Source organism: Anas acuta, chromosome 23 (assembly GCF_963932015.1).
Source record: "Anas acuta chromosome 23, bAnaAcu1.1, whole genome shotgun sequence".
NCBI classification, from domain to species: Eukaryota; Metazoa; Chordata; class Aves; order Anseriformes; family Anatidae; genus Anas; species Anas acuta.
Window position 1 is genome coordinate 683,053 of NC_089001.1, and position 19,187 is coordinate 702,239.

Here is a 19,187-nt window from a genome sequence, read left to right on the forward strand (position 1 = left end):
AGAACACTCAGTAACTCATTAAGCAACTTACCCTCTGATTCTCATTTTCAGCAGCACTACTACTTACTACTCACATATTTGAAGGACAACTGTGACTAATGTGGCAGGGGAAGGTGGGGAATATTTGGCAAAGTGTGCTTCAGTGGTTTTTCAGACCAGAACAGTCACATGCAGTAGGCTGGAACAGCGAATAGATGGTTCCTTTACGCTCTTGTGTTATCTCCTCAGGGAAAAGTTACAAGCACTGATAAACATTTTTGTTCTTCCACACTCCTTGGGTGCAGCCAGTGATGCTTTCTGGTGCTGGTATTTTCCCTTAGACTTTGTTACATGCTCCAGTGGGATGCCAAGAGGTACCTGGGACAGCTGGGATGATTTGCGCAGGTGTAATAGCAATCTGGGAGAACTCTTGTTTCCTTTGCAATATACAGTTCGTGCAGTAGTCTGTGCAATGTGAGGAACAATGAGCACAGTTGTCACTGAGCCCTTTAAATGCAGCAGAAACATGGGCAAGGACTCCTTAAAAGGATGGGATTTTTTTTAGTATCCATTTTGTTTTCATGGGTGTAATTTCTTTGGCCTCTCTGGAAATACGATGTGAAGCACAGGAGGAATCAGGATTTGAATTTGCTGTTTCCAGTGTTGCACTTGGAAATGTTGGAAGCACGTTGACAAGCAGTTGTTCTCAGACTGCATCTTGCTGCAGGGTTGACCCTGCAGATGGACGCAGTTGATATGTAGGAAGAATGTGCCTCGGCTCAGGATCCAGTAGAGCACTGTGCAGTGATATGGGTACTGCTGCCTGTGCTGGATTGCTGACTGGGTTTCTCTAGCTTTTTTGTCTTCATTCTGTACAGAACTTTGGCTTACATTAGGCCTTTCAAGGTATTTCCAGACCCTTTGGTTCCCTGAGCTGTTCTCCAAACTAGTCATGTTTGGCACAATACTTGGGGAGGGCAGGGTGTTTTTTTCTGACATGGTCTCCCTGCAAATGAAGGCAGCTGTGCCCAGTTGCAGTAGGGAAGAAGCTCTGCCTACTACTGTGCTTTAGCATCTCTTATTTTCATAGAGTTTAGCTTGTGTTTTGATTTCCAAAAGAGCTAGATAAGCAAAGCCAGGGCCAAGACCTTTAAAATAGCATTGCTGTGCTTGACAGTAAGAGGCGGATATTTCATGCAGACTAAATGTATGTTTATTGAGTAGAGTCCTTTGTAGGACCATCATCTGTAGAATTTTCACAGCGTTCCTAAAGTGGCTGGAAGGATAAGAGTATTGCTGAAAGGAATAGTAATTGCATTACAGGAGTTTGCAGGCACCTAGAAGGCTGAATGGAAGTCAGCCCTGTATTCTTGAGTCCATCTTGCCTCTGAGGCTGTGCTCACCTGGATCTGTTATCCAAATCCTTGGTACAGTGGGCTTTGGGGGAAGAATGTGGACAGGCAGGTGGATGGTCTGCTCCACAAAAGCTTTTGTTTTCTTTATTTGTAAAAGGCAGTGTTGTCCTTTCAAATACCAGCCAGCCATTTTCTTGTGTTGATCACTGAGCCTTCTGTTCCATCATTTTTAATCTCATTTGCTTGCTAACCCCATAAACCCTGACCCGAACGCTGCTCTGCGGCTTTGGACATTGCTGAGCTTCTGAACCTGACCCTTTTGTCGGTGTGAATGTGCTAATGCTATCCTCTAACCTTTAGCCATTTTAATTTACTAAATTAAATAAACCTTTGATTCTTATGTTTTCTATATTTATGACCTAATTTTTTTTTATCTATTTTTCTCTTTCTCTCTTTCTTTCTTTCTTTCTTTCTTCCTCATCCTTTCTTCCCTCCCCCCTCTCCCCCTTATTCCTTTCCTATGTCTGTCGTCATACATGTCACCTTGGATCTCACGGGACACATCCACGCTTGCCACATGCACCAAATTTGCTTTTTAAACAACCATATTTTCCCCTCCTGGGAACCATTGTCTGGCACCTGCAGCGACCTTGGGAAGTCCATCAACGTCGTCTTCCTTTGTTTCATTGCTTCTTTCTGCAGTGACTCTGCTTTTGCTCTGTTAGAAACTTAAAATAAAGCAATATTTGCTTGAAAAGGCCTGGGTCCTGCCAAGGTGTGAAAGCAGATAACTTTGTTTAAGAGGATCCTGTCAGTTCAGGAGGAAACAAGAATCTTTAATTTGAAAGAGTTAATAATTTTGTAATGAGGAAAAATGGTCTAAGCCAAGTGTTTTAACAATCTTTTGTTACTTGTAATGAATTTGTCCTTTTTAATGGATGTAAAGGAAGATATTTTTGTTTGCTTGCTTTTTTTTTTTTCTCATAAGAAGGTACAATATTGAAAGCCTTTTAAAAACAAACAAACAAAAAACCCCATGCAAACTGATCTTTACTGATCTGTCCACACATCTGGTGCTGATCACCACTGTGTTGTGCAAAACTTCTCTAAAGCCTCACCCACAAATCTAACCTGGCAGACCGAGAAAGGGAAGAAAACTTGCCAGAGGGAATCCTATTGCTGGCCCATATTTCTCTGCGGGCTTCTGCAAGTGGGTTCAAATTGATGGCTGTCGGAAAGTTTTCCTGACGCGGTGGCCTGAATATAAACATCTCGTGGGAATTGCACTGAAGACATTTCTTTCTTTCCCCTTCTGTGTGGTTCAGTCCTTCGGACTTCCCTGGCCCCTTGTGAGCAGTGAAATATCTTCTGACCCATAGTGGACCTCTGGGGCGTAATACAGCCCAAAAACATACAAGTTTGCAATGGATGCTTGTCTAATGTCTTCTGGTCCTCCACTTACTGTATTACCAACTTCACAGAGAGATCCTTTTTTTTTTTTTTCTTCACCATTTTAACAGGAAGGATTAGCTTGGATCAAGTGACCTGATGATCTAAATGATTATTATTACTGATCCTTAATCATATTCACGGTTAACTGTGCATGTGACGCTATCAGACAGGATTAATCCATGGTGTAAATATGCAGCTTTGTTACCGAGTTCTGTGTATTGCATTTTGATGAACAAATTTCAGGTGACTTTTTCTTTTTTGCTGTTTTTATTCAAAAAGAACAACACCAACAAAACATCAAAACCCTGTGCCCCTCATGAATTGTCTTTTGTGATGGGAAATCCATTTGGATGTGTTGCTCTTTTAAAAGGGCTTTCTCTCCATCTAGGTTTCTTTCTCTGTACGTGGGCCTGGGGTTGAAAAGAATGAATTGTTGATGGAGGTATTGAGCTGTCTGTATAGAACGTCTCAAATTCTATCAGTTGTCCAGGCTGGCATTAATCTTTCTAACAAAGTGCTAAGAGGGACAGAGAACAAACCCTGCCATCAGTCTTGTCTAACTATGCATTTTATGCTCTGCACATAAGAGTCCGCTGTGTTTATTCAGACCTTGTTCATGACAATTTGTGAACTTCTTGTCTGTCTAAATTATAAATGAAAACTTTTTGCAGGCATTGCTCACAAAAGCATGTGGAGTTCTTATTTAAAAACAAAACAAAACAAAAAAACCCACACACAAAAATGCAACGCATTCTTGCCTCCGGTATTCTAGAGTGTAGCAGACCTGTTTGATCTCCTGAGTTTACACCTTAGTGTTACTGAAGTACAGCTCAAGTAATCGTAATTCTAACAACTCATGTGAACTTCCACCTAGCTGAACTTATTAAGCTCATCTGTAGATCTGATGCCAGCCTGTCCTGTGGATTTCTCTTTATCCACAGACAGGTTACTAGGTGAGGGTAAGCATCCAACTCAGAGTATTACAACGGTCTTGCCCGAACTGGTATTGTTCATAACCGTTGGACGAAGAGAGAGCAGCACCTCCAGAAGCCATTCTTCCTATTCAAGACTTAGGAGGTGCGTTACCTTCCCATGGGCTGCTCCCTGTAGTTACTAAGCAAAGCCCAGATCATTAACATGGCTCAAATTATTGGAAATGAATCCCGTACTCAGCTGAAAATACAATCGATACAGGAAATATACAGAAAGAGCTCCCATCCCCCTGTTTGCAAGAATAAGGAGCATAAGAGGTATTTTCACCACTTGTTTACGTGGGTTGTAACATGTTAGATCCTTGAGGGTCTGACAGTCAGAAGTGGACGAGATTCCAGGTCTTGTTCTTGATGTGAACAAAGTATTAAAAAGCTTGCGGAAAAGCCTATGCTATTTTTGTGGACTTGGAGATGAGACAGAGATTCAGATCTGGACCCAGAAGAGGTTTAAGCACTTGGATTTCCTGCACACACACAGTTTTGCAAGTAAATGTTCTGTGGAATAACTCAAACCTACAGGAAGGCTTTAGAAGAGGTGCTTCCGTGTGTGTGATGAACTGCAGAGCTTTGTAGGATCTTATTTGGCCCATGGGACTCCAGCACCTGTACTCCCACTTAGTTGTTAAGTTTCTACATTTTTACAGAGGTGCATTTTTGTACAGAGATGCTTTTTTATTGTATGCTTCATTGTTCTGGGCTCCTGCAAACTATTTAGAGATATCAAGAGTCTAAATGTTAATTTGATTAAATACTAAATCATTTTAACTGTAGGGTGGAATGAATGGTTCTTAAAATATTTGTAGATCAGTGGAATTTAATCAAATGTGCCAATCCCTGAAGCTGAATAATATGCTCCATGCTTCCTGCATTTTATAGCAACAGCAAAACTCCTTTACAAAATGCACACAAAGTAGGTTAGCACCAACAACATGAGGTCTGTAAGGATTCTTACATTACTCTTACTGCTAGTCTGTGAAAGATTTGAAATGTCAATTTGTGTCGTGCATTAGAATTTATGAGACCAGAACTAGCGGAGGAGATTTGAAAGTTAATGAAAATCGCAGGATCTTCTTCCCAGCCAAGAAAAGAAACAGTTCTGGGCCCAAGTCAATTGCAGGAAATTAACTTGGCCCAGTTTCATTGTCTGGAATGCAAAACCTGAGAATAGAGCAAAAACAAGGCCATTCCTCTGCAGATCTGCCCTTATTCTCCCAACCTCTGTACGTAGCCTGGCTTCCTTTCCTCTTGCAGCTACTCATGATCCCTTGGGCCAGAGGGTCAGAGCAGGAAAGATATGATTTGAAGAAGAAAGGAGGGAGATGTCTCCTGATTCAGGGCTCTCCTCTGGGTGTTCAGAGACAAAAGGGTTATTTGTAGCTATGATAGAAGGAATCGAATCTTGGAAAACAGAAGTGCTCGGTGGTTTTTATGACCTGATGCAGTGGGTTCCAAACTTGTGGAGCTAGCCAGTCGCACAGCAGGTTTCAGCAGTTTTTAGGGACTGCTGTCCTGCAGCACTTCATGCTGGAGAGCTTCACTGACAGCATAGCACGTTCAGTGTAGCTTCATGATGAGTTTGTGGGTTGGCTGCAGATCATTTCCTGTGGTTGCAAGACAGCAGCAGGCTCTGTTAGAAGTGTATCCGCATGCTAACGAAACCAAAAGGGCCTCTGAGGAGACTTGGAATTATTTTGTAGTTACACAGGAGCCCTCCCAGCGTAGCATTAGAAGAGGTTTATGCTCCTGCTTCCTAAACACAAAAGGGCCCTAAGACAGATTGGAATTAGAATAGATCACTTGGATGGGACCTACAAAGATCAGTGAGTCCAACTGCCTGACTACTTCAGGGCTACCCAAAAATTCAAGGATTTTGCTAAGGGCCTTATTTAAATGCTTCTTGAGCACTGACAGGCGTTGGGCACCAGCTTCCTCACAAGGGAGCCCATTGCAGTATTTGACCACCCTCACAGTAAATAAATTTTTCTTCATATCTGGTCTGAAGCTCCCGTGGTGCAGCTTTGTGCTGTAACCCATTCCAAGAGAGGAGACAGAGGCACTTGCCGCCCTCAGGAAGCTGCAGAGCAGTGAGATCACCTCTTGGCCTTCTTTTCTGCAGTCCTGCTACCCCAAGATTTCTCAGCCTTCCTCACAGGACATGGCTTCCAGCCCTTTTACCAGCTTTGTTGCCCTCCTCTGGACACTTTCAAGGACCTTACCAGCCTTTTTAGATTGTGGAGCTCAGAACTGCATGCAGTATTCAAGGTGAGGCTGCACCAGCACTACATAGAGCTGGAAAATCACCTCTTTGTGCCCTTTTGGCTGCCAGGACACTGTACTGGCTCCTATTAAGCCTGCTGTCAGCCAACACCCCCAGACCCTTTCTGCAGAGCTGCTTTCCAGCCACTCAGCTCCCAGGCCGTGCCTGTGTCCCACATTGCTCTGATCTGGGCGCGGCACCCGGCATTTACCCTCGCTGAATTTCATCGCACTGATGACTGCCCAGTGCTCCAGTCTATCTGGATTCCTCTGCAAGGCAGAAGGAAAGACAGCAGGGCTCGTCTTCGATACAAACTGTTGGTTATATTGCTTTCAGCAGACCTCTGGCAGTTGTATCTAGTACGCAGTGTCTGAAGCTTTGCTTTTTCATGGATGCTTAGAGTCACAAAGAAAATCAGTGGCATAACACAGAACTGATGCTAGGCTTGAACATCTGTATCTGTTGTTCTTCACAGCAGCATGTTTTCTCAATTATATCTAACCTTTGGTGTGGGAAAAGCCTTGCAGGTTATCTAGTTCCATAAAAGCTCCGATACCTGCAGCAGTTTCCAGGCTTTCAGTTTGTAAACCTGGAGGTTTTTGTTCACGTTCCCTTCGCAAGTGTTTTCAGTGCCTCTCGAGGAAGCTAGTGGAACCTAGAGAAAAGCAAAATTGAGGCTGCAGATCAAATCATGGAGCCATCACTGGGCCTTGGAGTACAAGTCTGGCAATTTCTCCATTGCACACATTGCAATTAGAAAGATCAGTCATTACGTGGGGCCTGATGCTTGCAGGGGGGGGGTTGTTTTTGGTTTTGTTGCAGTTTTTTTTTTGCTTGCTTTTTTTGTGAAGTAGAGAGTCTGCTGCTGCTACAGATCTTCATGCTTGCCAAGGGCTATCAGAGATGCCATACTCTGCTTCCCAAACCTGATTCACAGAAATGCACAAGTATTTCTGTGCACAAACACGCAGACACAGATGGGAGAACCTGCTATTGTCATTGTGCATGAAGCAGCAAGTGTTACTTGGAACAGGAACCATTTTTCATCCATTTTTGCTTTCTCTTACTAATCCTAAATAGCAAGGTGAGTATGCAGACAGCCTGTTCTGCAGTAGTGCTTAATAATCTCCATAACATCTCTGTTTAGTAAGTAAAGCAGATATGTGCAACCGTATTGGTAGAGGAAGACATGACGTTCTGCTCTTGTGGGGATTTCTGTAAAAATTTCATGCATTATTTCTAGCCTGAGCTCATCTACCTTCTGTTGCCAGCTTTTGAAATTTGTTGTATCTTTTCTCAAATAAAGTGCCTTAATGTATGTGCCGTTCTGCTGCATGTAGGTATTTTTAGGGCTACTCTCACCTAGTTCATTCCTGCACATTTCTTTTGTTAAGTTACATTGGCTGAGTTTCTCAAGTCAGTCATGTATTTATTTTTTTTTAATTTCCCTGACTAGCCTTATTCCTCAGCATTGGTAGTGAACAGCAACTATTGATACTCCTGAGTTTTTCCCCATTACTCATACTGATGCACCAGAGAGGTGTACTTCCATCTCTAGCTCTTTGTGTCCCTGCTTACATATGTGCTGGGTATTGCAGAAATGAACTGGTAAGAGGCCAGCCCGCCTTCCCTTGGGAATGCCTCAACCTTTTGATTTCCCGTGGCGCAGCAAACGCTGACTCCTGCCTGAGGCAGAAGTCAGTTCCATCCTGTGAACATAAAGCAGTTTGCCCAACTCCCATACGATGTGTAAACCCTAAATCACTTGAAAAAAAAAAAAAATACTGCACTGCCTGCTGAGGAAGCAGACATGGTGGCTGTGATCCAGAGACTAAGGCTGGTTGCCCTGGCTTGGGTTTTCAGTCCTCACCGGTCCAGTGGGTCATGTGCAGTGAGCAGCATTGTCTGGGCAGAGTAGCAATAAGGCTGTCGATGTGATTTATGCCACAGAAAGTTCCTGACCTAAGAAACTTGTAGTTGATACTGATAGGCCTTAAAAAGCAGGTGCAGAATGGAAGCCAAGAGTAGGAATCTTGTTTGAATGGAATTCCCCAGAAGAGGGTTTCTATCCTGTGAGAAGATTCGCTCTGTGCCCCTCCAGCAGTGATGGCCTGGGATGAGGTATACCTAGGAGGTGCAGTGAGAAAGTATGACTGTGTAGCCCAGGGGTGATGCTTTCCCTTATGCATCTTTAGTAGTATGACACAGAACTCATTCCCAGAAAGATGTTATAGATGAGAAGTTTGACACATCCTTAGTTTTTCCTCCAGGAGCTGCTGGGAACAGGATTGTGTTAACTATTGAATAATCCATGAAAGAATACTGAATACATTAGAAGACCAAATGTATGTCCCCCTCACTTCCTGCATGTAACACAGGTTCATTCATTCATTTAATTATGCAGCTCCCTGCAAGGTGCTGGCAGGGGCTGCTCAGTGGCACAGACATTTTGCCAAGCATTTAAAGGACTTGTGATGGAAGTGTCAGCCCTGCGTGCCTCAGAGGGACTTCTAGATATAATAAAATAAACAACAACAAAAAAAAACTTTCCTTTTGGAGTCTGTTTTTCTCAGTGTTACAAAGTGAAACAACACTTACCTACCTCATGCTAAGGACGTCCCACCTCTTGATTTTAAGGAATAAAAGAGCAGCAAAAGGAATGACCCTCTTTCTGAGAGCCCTGGAAATAATCTCTCCATGTGCCAAAGTCAACATCACTTAGCCTCGCAGGTCAAGGGATGCTTTGCAGGGCTCTTCAGCAAAGAAGAGATTCCAAGTGGTTGGGGATTGTGGCATCCAGTGGTAAAAATGAATGAAAAATGAAGAGAATCACATCTTAATTGAAAGAAAAATATCAGGTTCCAAGGACAGTGATGAACGTGCTGATCCTGGTCAGCTGTCTCCACAAGCATCAGGGATAAGCTCTGTGACATGCACAAGCCTTTGCTCACTGCAGGAAGTCAGAAACACTTGTCTGAAGGTTAGTACTACATGGGCAACCCTGTGTGTTATCCAGGCATCCTTCAGCACCTCTCAGCTGCTGACATTTTGTCTACTGGAAAAGGCAGAGGAGTTTTTTCAGTCCCACAGCTGAGGAAATGTGGTGGAGGTTGGGTTTTGGCACAGGCAGCTGCTGTGACCAGGACAGTGTCAACAGAGTGACAACTTGCCTGCCTTTGCCATTTGCTTCTCTAGAAGGTTGCTTGGGCTGCTGGTTGTACCTAAGCCAAAATACTGGTGGAACATTCCCTGGTCGGCTCAGCAGTCTGTGGACTAGACACGAGCAGCTTGTGACTTCTCTCTCTCATTTCTGATTCACTTCTGGAAAGCTGGGTCTTACTGGAGGAAGGGGTGTGCCTCCTCCTTTAGCCTGTTCCCCATACCCTGATCCATATCCAGTCATTTCTGCTGTCACGTCCTATCAGGAGAGGAGGTAATACAGTAGGACTACACAAAAAACAAGTCAAATGCACAGTAGAAGTCACCTCCCCCTCCTGTAGAGACCAACAGAACCTGAGGCCATGCCTCGTGCAGAGCCTGGCCGCAGGTAACATCACCCAGCTATTTGAAGCTGCCTGTGATACGGCAGATAACGGTGTATGTAAGTCCTGAGGCGTGTTGGAGGGTGAGATTTGAGGCGGGGTTTTAGATTTTTGGCTCAGGAACATCTCGTCCTTCAGGTACACGTTGGAATATCACTGAGCAAAGGAGGGTATTGGCAGACTGTGAACCACAACCAATTCATAGAGTATGGAGAGTTTCCTCCAGGAAGGGCTCAGTTCTTGCTAGGATAGCAGTCCTGTGGGCCAGGTATGCTCCGGCCTCTGTTAACCTTCTGCGGGTCATGTTTTAGCTGGTTAGAGAGAACTGAATAACCAAACAGCTCCTCAAGTGTCCTTTCTTTAATGCTGGCTGGGGGAGCTGCAACCAGGCCGCAGCACCGGCAGTGTTAGCGCTGCTTGGCCTGCACAGCACCGTGCCCGGGTGGTGCTTCCTGGCCTGACTCTAGAGGGCTCGCTCCTGCAGCCTTGCAGAATTGTCTTGGCTGTAGTAAATGTGGAGATTTGCCTTGTACAAGTGTCTCACCTTTGTATTCAAATATTGAAATCGTCGAAGATTGTAAGTTTTGGCTGGCAGCATGAGTTTGGGCCAAATTCTCTACTGCAGCGCATGTGAACATGCACATCTTGCATGTGGCTTTGGCTGCTTACTGCCTGGCTGCTGCCTTAAAGAATTGCTTCAGGTTTCAGTGGTACAAATCGTACTCTCACGACTGATCTGCTGAGGAGCCTGCTGGCACCGGGCCCTCTGTGCTCGGAGGCAAGCATGTGCCTCTCACGGGGGCAGGGGAAGTGGATGATGGATCCAGGGTTTAACCTGGAGCTTTCCTCAGGGAGCCGCTAGTTCTTCTTGTCAGGGTGATCTACCACCACCAGGTTGTTTCAAGCACCCCACTGAATAAGATAGCAGACTTTCCCAGCCTGTAATTGTTAGAGCAAGGCGAGCAGAAGGGAGAATCTTGGCGAGCCTGGTTCCTCCAGCAATGTCATTTATTTCCTGGAGTGAGTCCCAGCTTTGCTGCATGCCTTGTTCCCATCCCTGAACCCTGAGAGATGCTGATCTGTCCCTGCCAGGGGCCGCTCTTTGCCTCCTTCATGCTGGTGAAAGTTGATCTCAGGCGGCAGAGCTCACGAGTCCCTGTTCACACAGGTGCTTGCTTGGGAACAAAAACATGTGGGGAGACAGGCAGCAGCTTTGCACGACCCCTGTGAAAACGAAGCTTGTGCGCTGCATAGCTGGTTGCACCGGGTTCATTTATGCCACGAAAGGGGCTAGTCGACCTTCAGGCCTCACTGGTGTTTCACAACTTTCTGTGTCCCACCAGCGCACGTCATGCTCCAGAGCCCAGGCTTCGCTTCCAGCTATGACACTGCTCCTTGTTCTGCCTGACTTCCCATGCTTGCAACCTAAGTATTGCCAAATCTGAGCCATAGCTAGCCCCAAGTCACCTTTTTTAACTACGATGCCTTCTTTTTTCTCTTTTGGTCTCTAAAGCCAGCACTAGCCCTACATCAGGCCTCGGCACTGCTGCCATTGTAGGCATACTCATTGTGATCTTTGTGCTGCTCCTGGTGGCTGTGGATGTCACCTGCTACTTCCTGAACAAATGTGGCCTGCTGATGTGCATTGCTGTCAACTTATGTGGCAAATCTGGACCAGGAGCCAAGGGCAAAGACATGGAGGAGGGCAAAGCCGCCTTTTCGTGAGTACTGTTATCACTTCTCTCACTCCTTCTGTTGAGCAATGTGTCCCAGCAGCAACTCTAGAAAAAAAAACGTGTTTCAGGGAGTTCTGGCTTTCCCATGTCTTTTGGGAGGGTACTGAAAATAATTGGGGCCGTGCTGTTTCTGCTTTTTATGTTCAGGAAAGGATTCTTTCAGACATTTCTCAGTTTTTCTCCCATTCCTTTGAGTAGCTATCAAATGGGTGACCCATATGCTGGACATCATAGTGTTCTTCTGTACTGTAGCTAATAACTGGAAGAAGGGGTGACAAAAAGAAATGATTTGCTGACCAATCCAGCCTGTTTCTGTCAGTCACCATTGGTATTTCAAGTATGTCTTTGCAGGAGGATCCCTAATGTGGATGGGAAACATTTTTATGTAATTTCCTCGTTACAGGAAAGATGAGTCCAAGGAGCCTATCGTGGAAGTGCGGACTGAAGAGGAGCGGACCCCCAACCATGACGGGGGAAAACACACAGAGCCCAACGAGACCACCCCACTGACAGAGCCAGAGTATGTTGATAACAGTCCATCTTAGCACAGTGTCAGTCCAGTGCACTTAGTTGCCTTAATCCCTGATTTCTAATGCACATGATTCAGGGGAGGAAGAGAGGAAGACAGGTAAAATCTTCATACTTGATTCCCAACATATTGGTGAGAAAACGCTTCCTCTTTTTCCCGATCGACTCATAGTTCCAGCACTGGAAGTGGAATAAAGCAGTGTTGCTCGAAAGGCTTGTCTCTGCTGATCCAGTCCAGTGTGTAGATCCAGCACCTGTCGTGGTTTGTTGTAAGGGATCCAGAGCAAAAGTTAGACCTGAGATGGCACTGAATGCTGCCTGAGCTCAGCCCTTAGCGATGTCCAATGAGCGTGTGAACACCCCGTGGTGAAAGCAGCCCGCTGTACTGACAGCAGCAGAGTAGCTGTGCTCTGCATGTTGGGGTAGGCATGGTAAGTCTGATTATTCCGTGGGATGGCTGAAAACTACCTACAAATTTTGGTCATATCAGATTTTGTTCAGGACCTGAATCTGTGAATCCCTGCTAAGAGTTTCAATAAGGTTTAAAAGTGTTGCCTACTGCCTGCATTAAACTGTTTCCTAAAGTGGTGAGGTTCTACTGCCCTCCAAGTATGTGTCCACAACTTCTGGAGTAATAAAAGCAGCAGTTCACTGCAGGAAGCTGCTGAAATGCTTGGTAATGTTTGGGTCAGGTTTGGGATTGATGGAACAAGTTGGGTTTCTTCAGCAGAGTCATCACGGTGGTGGTGTGGTCAGATTTTTCCACCTTTGTTGTCTCACCAACTTGGATTAGGTTAGCAGTGGGGCCCACTGTTCTTACGGCTCTGCTGGAAGTCTGTGTGAGGTGAGAGGAGAAAGGAGGCCATGTCCACAAGCAGTACGGAAATGCAGAAGTGATTCACTGTAGAATAGCTGGGATTTATCTTGTCATGATATTCTTGCCTTGTCTTACCAGGGTTTTAGCTCAGTTAGCTTCCTCTGCAAAGGTTTTCTCTTAGTTAGTAAGCCTGTGGTGGAGGCACGCTGCCTTCTCATGCAGTAAGAGTTCTTGTTTGTGTTTTCCAGCCTCATCTGTGTACTTCTCACACCAATCAGTGCTATAGCACGGCTGCTACAGCGTAGTTAGTCAGACGTCCTAAAGCAGACTTTATTCCAGCTAGAACAATAGGCAGACATGAATCTGCTCTGCAGGGCAGAAAACATGGTCCCAAAGTTACGTGTGTGTATATATTAGGTGTGTGTATGAGAAAATATTCCATGCTGTGTGATGAAGATCTGAAACTTCTTGGCAAATGGATATGGCCAAGACAAGGGAGAGAATTCAGGGGTCCTATGCCAGGACATTGTTGTGTGGTTACAGCTGGCACCGGGCTGCAAGCTTGGGAAATTTGTAGAAAGCTTCCTTGTAAGGTTAGGTGTAAGAGGATGAGAGGGAAGTTAAGCTAAAAGAGAAGATTCTGTGCAAGTCTGTGGGGTTACATTGACTAAGACTTGAACCAAAATCTGCGTGAACAAGCCATTCCTGAAGGTTGTGTCCTCTCTGCTCTTCCTTCTCTTCCTAGTTGTCCTTCAGTCGTCCCTGCCAGCCCTTGCTACCCTTTGCACATTTGACCTCTGACAAGTTTCTCCTTCTCGGCCTCCATGTTGTGTTTGTGTCGTACCCACATGCCATGCTGCTGCTGCCGTGCCACCCACCTGCCTCCTCATGCTTACGCTCTGCTTCCCTTCCCCTTGCTGTCGTTTATGGGCTTCATTGTCTCTATTTCTCTTCTACTCCTGTCCTCTTCACAGGCACACCGCCGATACTGCAGCTACCGTTGAGGACATGCTGCCTTCTGTAACTACGGGCACCACTAACTCTGACACTATCACTGAAACTTTTGCCACAGCCCAGAACAGCCCCACCAGTGAGACCACCACACTGACCTCCAGTATTGCCATGCCAGCCGCGGCCATTCCCGACTCCAACTCCATGTCGCCTGGCCAGGCTACTCCAGCCAAAGGGGGAGCCGCCTCAGTCTCTTCACCACCGCCCTCCTCTACCCCCAAAGTGGCCCCCCTTGTCGATCTCAGCGACACCCCGAGCTCTACTCCGGCTGCTAATAATTTGTCTTCAAGTGTCCTGTCCAACCAAGGCGCAGTGCTCAGCCCCAGCACTGTCGCTAACGTGGCCGAGACCTCCAAAGCAGCAGCTGGTAACAAGGCAGCTGCCCCAAGCCCTGCAAACCTCACTAGCCCTTCAGCTCCATCAGAGCCCAAGCAGGAGGTCTCAAGCACCAAGAGCCCCGAGAAGGAAACTGTGCAGCCCAGCACAGTGAAGAGCCCAACAGAGACAACCAAGAACCCAAGCAATGTGAAGAGCGAGGCTGCTTCAGGCAGCACCACAAACCCTTCCCAGAATGAGGACTTTAAAATGGACGAAGGGACCTTCAAGACACCAGACATTGATCTTGCAAAGGATGTTTTTGCAGCTCTTGGCACTACTACTCCTGCCAGTGTGACTAGCGGGCAAGCTCGCGAGCTCGCTTCTTCCACTGCAGACAGCTCTGTACCTGCTGCACCTGCAAAGACCGAGTATGGCTGCCTTTAATCTTCTGTTGGTTGTGTGCTGTCTCTCTTGTACACTGGTGCTTGTGCTGTGTTCTTGTTGGGTGTTCTCTGAACTAATCTCATTCTTTCCATAGCAAACTAACTCACCAGTGAACCAACTAAGCAGGGCTTGGCTTTAAAGGTCCAGGAGGAAAGCAGGAATAGGCTGTGCCAGGGCAGCAGAGAAAAGACAAACCCAGGAATTTATCATAAACGTGTGATTCTTTATACTTTTTTGCAGTTTTATCTATCATAGATTATTCTTTTGTGAAAGAGATTGGAAGCAGTTTGGTTTGGTGCAAAGGAAGCACTGTCCTCAGAGGCTGTGAGTTCCTGCAGCCACCCAAATTCCATTTCTTAACAGATCAGCGGAACCATTCAGAATTGACATCAGTGGAAGGCAGGGCAGAAGGTGGTGCTGTGTGAAACTTAATTGTGATACCTCTGGGTTGGTGCTTGAAGGGACGGGGTAAGGCAGAGGGGTAAGGCAAAGAGATCCTGTCTGAGAGAAGGGGAGCACTCACAGCTGGGTCAGGAGGACTGGGTGGTGTCTTTGTTGTCCTGGTTCGTCAGAGATGAGTCTCCATCCACCATTCTTGGTCACCTTTTTACCCAGCTGGCTCATTCAGAGAGCACCAGCATGCCCCAAGGCAGGACAGGCATACAAGTCCTTCGGAGCCTTATTCCCTCTGGCCAGCATGCACTTTTCTCAGCTGAGATGAGTCTGCACCTGGTGTTTGGCAGGAAACACCGTAACTGGAGAGTGAAAGCCTGAAGTCCTCAGCATGAACTGGGGCCAGGGTCCTCAGCTGTTAGGCAGATGGTGGACAAGAGCGCTCTTGGTGTGCCAGTTTGGGCAGTGGTACTGACAGAGCCGTTAGAGCAGAGGCTTGGAAAATGCTGATTGAATGAGCCTCTCTGTAGGACACGAGTACTGAAGTTCCTTGTTCCTTTGGGCTTCCTGTATGGACTCCACATGCTGACAAAGGCAGATTCAAATAGAAGGAGCACCTCCTCTTTCCGGCCTGAGCAGGGGCAGTGCTTGTAGCTAGAAAGACTCCTGAACGGGCAGCTGAGGTTTGGTCTGGGAGAAGCTCCCAGAAGGCAGAGTCCACACCACACCTTGGGCTTTTGGAAGGGAAGGCGTGTTGGTGGCACGGGGCCCTACACTGTCTCAGCCAGATTGCTGCCAGGACTTAAGCAGCTGCTCTTGAGCCGGGTTTGCAGCTCACACTGATACCTCTAAGCTGTGCTGCAGCAACCACAGGGACCACATTTCCTAAGGGACAGGTTTGGTTAGAACTTCTTCCACCCTCATCTCTCCAGGAAAATTGCCTCATTCTGAAAGCTTTGCATTTCATCCAAAATAAGGTATGGGCCTGGGTTATCTTGCTTTGACACTGTGGTTACCATGGTGCTCACACTTCCAGAAGAGAAGTCAGGCAGCCGTCATAGAGCCAAAAGTTAGGCTTTTTTGCAGAGCAGAGTGAAAACCCCTGCTGTTTTACTCTTACTCATCCTAAGGCCCTGGTCTCCATATCTCCCGTGCTGTGCTCCTGTCCTCTCCTAAATCAGAGAGATGTCTGGTGCCTCCCCAGATGCCGTTGGGCTGGAGGGAGCCAGGCAGCTTGATGGGCACAGAGAGACCTCTTCAGTTCCCTGCGGGTAAAAGCTACTGCCCTGTCCTGCTGGGTGCCACAGAGACGTGGCGCTTCGGCCTCTGAAGGGAGTGTTGGACAAGCAGGTGTCTCATTGTTCAGTCAAGAGCCAAGGGCAGGCTGATGAATCTGAACTGCAGCCTGTGAAGCTCTTGACCTTCCGTGTGCTTGCAAAAAGGCATCTGACAGAATCCACTTGTGTTTCCTTTCCTTCTGCATCCTGTGAAATTCTGAGAATGAGCTCCTGCAGAAAAAGAGGTTTCCTGCTCGAGGGGCAGTCTGTTCCAACAGGACATTTGGGTGACATAATTAGCGATGGTAAAAATCCAATTATTTTGCAATTGGGTGAAGGGTTCCTGTTCGTTCCTGCCGCGTTTCACACTGCAGCACACCTTGTGCTTGTGCTGCCGCCTAAGGCCAGATCCTGCTTGTGTGTTAACTCAGGAGGGAAATCCTAGAGCTAAATGCTGGTGGGGAGTGGGGGAGGGAAGTTTGGTTTTATTTATCTTTGCATCTGTCAAGGAGCTATGTTTGAATGTTTCCAGAAACATATTCTTATCACTAATTCACCATAGATGGTCAATATTTTTCTGTCTCTAAACTGCCATTTTGGTGATTTCTTCCTCAGGAAAACCCCAGTAGAAGACAAATCTGAAGTGCAAGCAACGGAAACTAAGACACCTCCAGCAGAAGTCAAGACGGTCCCAAACGAAGCCACACAAACAAATGAAAATGAGAGCAAAGCATGATCAGCGACAGATGAAAAAATGACAGAACAACTTCACCCAAGCATTTAAAACACGAAACACAACACACATCTCATTCCTCTAGTGTCTGTTGCCTTTTTTTTAAAAAAATACAAAACAAAACAGAAAATGCATAAACGGGGGGGGGGGTTCTCTCTTTTTCTTTTTTTTTTCTTTTTTTCTTTTTTTTTAAAAAGATTTTTAGAAAGGTTCTATTTGTTGTGCACTTGCTTTTAAAAAGTAAAACATTTTAAAAACAGGGTTAAACCCACAACCAAACCAGGGCTTAGCTGACCCTGCTTATTCAAATAAGCAAAACTGCAAATACCAGTTAAAACATCGCTGAGGAGCTCAAAATCAACTAGTCTTAGGCAAAGGAAAAAAAAAAAAAAAGAAAAAAAGACCCTGTTCTTTCCTTGGTTAGTATACTAGATATAACCGCTGTACTGCTTGACTACTTGGTACAGATGGTCCTTAATGAACAAAGTCCACAATTTATTTTTATACTTTTCAGTCGAGTTTGAAATATGTAAAGCCTCATAAATAAGTTATAATTTCTGTTCACCTTGTATTTGTTCAGTATGCAAAGTGTCTTGGCTCTTTGTGGCTGAATTCTGTTCTCCACATTAGACATTTATTTGGGGGGTTATTTTTTTTTTTTAGGAAGAATGCCAAAATTGCAGCTTCGGGGGATATATTTCAATTTGCAGTATTCAGACTCTACATTTCTTTAAATTTTATGTTAATTTTTGCCAACTTTTGTTCTTTCCAGTGTTTACAATTGACAAATATTTTTTTAACTTTTGTTGTGTTTAAATGTATGTGTAAAATAGCTGCCTTTTTTTTTTTTTTTTTAAGTGAATCCAGTCTATAGATACTAGGTTAGCAGCATGCTTGCTTTGCAAAGGGAGACATTTTTAAATATCGATGTTTACAGTAGTTTCCCCTTTATCTTTTTTAATTATTATAATAATTATAATTATTATTATTATTTCTTACTGGAGTAAGAAAAAGAGTAATGCTGGTCTTTGGTTTGTTTTTTTGGGGGGGCGGGGGGTGGGGATATTCCAACCACTTGTCACCAACTGAGGTCTGTACCCAGCAATCCACATAAACACACGCTTAGCTTGGAATGAGAGAGTTGCTGGCGAGAGTCCTTATATGCTTAAATTTATTAAGAGTGTAAGTCCCTTGCTGGACCTGGGCCTGACTGCATAAGAAAAATATCATCTCTGCTTTTTTAGGACATTCTCCCTTTTCCTTCATGGAACCCTCCCAGAGCTTTGAGAGGCAGAAGAGAGATTGTACAGTTAGGGCTGGGCTGGTCTTATCTCAGATGTTCGATGACATCAATTTCTCCTTTATATGGCAGTAAACGCCGTTTTCTTTGACCCCAGAAAGCTGATTTAAAAGCAATGACTTTCTGCACTTAGAGAAAAAAGAAGTTTGCTTTTGAGGAGTGGTAACACTAAAAAAGAAAAAAAAGGAACGTCCTCTCGTGGATGAAGTTCCTGAGCACAGGGATGCTTGGCAGCGTGCAAGCGCCCTCCTGCACGGCACGTCTGTCCGTGGGTGCTCTGCAGAAACAAAATCAGTGCTTGGAAAGCGGTGCCAAGGCTCCGCTTGATTCTCTGGTCTTTGGATCATGTCTTTAAGTCAGAAAAGGGGCTGATGCAGCATCACTGTGCAGGGGGGAGCAGTGGGAGTTAGCCTTGGGAGTCACGGAGTAATACCAAGATTTGGGGGTGAGAAGGCGCTTGAGCAGAAGGAAGGAAGAGCAGAGGTGTACAGGGGTAGACCAGCCCGTTGTATAGAGCTGCTCCTTCTCTGGGGGTTTTGTTGTTTATTTTTTCCTTTATTTCTTTTTTTTTTCTTTTTTTTCTTTTCCTTTTTATTTTTTTTGTTAATTCTACTTTAGATCTGCAAGCTTGTGCACTGTGGGTGCGTGACTATTTTAGTGTGAAACGTGTTTTTTGTCATAGTATTGAAAAAATTAAAAAAAAAGCTTCAACATAGTTTGAATGTGGAAGGTGTAGCAGATAGATCAGATTTGAAGAATTTATTCAGGAAAAAAAAAAAAAAAAGAGAACAACTCTAACAAGGAACAGAAGCCTTTAAATGAAAAGCAAAACTGAGCTGGCTATGGCATCCATTCCGATGTGCGAAGGTGACAAACAGAAGGATGATGGGGGGCAGAGGGACTGCTGTTTGGCTCAGCTACACTGAGCCACTCTCGTTGATGTTATCTTCTACATACGCAGTCTTCTCCAGTGGCATCGCAGATTTTCGAACTGAAAATGATGGTTTTGTCATTTGCTAAGTGTGGGGTTTTTTGCATTTTTTCCTCAGCTCC

The 19,187-nt window shown here is 45.3% G+C and overlaps 1 protein-coding gene across 8 annotated transcripts in view; it reads left to right on the forward strand.

Annotated features, from left to right (window-relative positions):
* Nucleotides 1–18,926, forward strand: part of NCAM1 (neural cell adhesion molecule 1) — a 107,454-nt gene extending 88,528 nt beyond the window's left edge. For 3 of the 8 annotated variants that reach the window (XM_068659522.1, XM_068659525.1, XM_068659526.1), the window contains 3 exons: nucleotides 11,091–11,298; nucleotides 11,717–11,833; nucleotides 16,717–18,926. In XM_068659522.1, the coding sequence (XP_068515623.1) occupies nucleotides 11,091–11,298; nucleotides 11,717–11,833; nucleotides 16,717–16,837 (446 nt within the window). In that variant the 3' untranslated portion in view covers nucleotides 16,838–18,926. Of the gene's footprint in view, nucleotides 1–1,979; nucleotides 7,354–11,090; nucleotides 11,299–11,716; nucleotides 11,834–13,632; nucleotides 14,416–16,716 lie in introns of those variants that run through there. The other 5 variants (XM_068659523.1, XM_068659527.1, XM_068659524.1 and 2 more) reach the window with 2 other exon arrangements.
* Nucleotides 18,927–19,187: the final 261 nt, after the last annotated feature.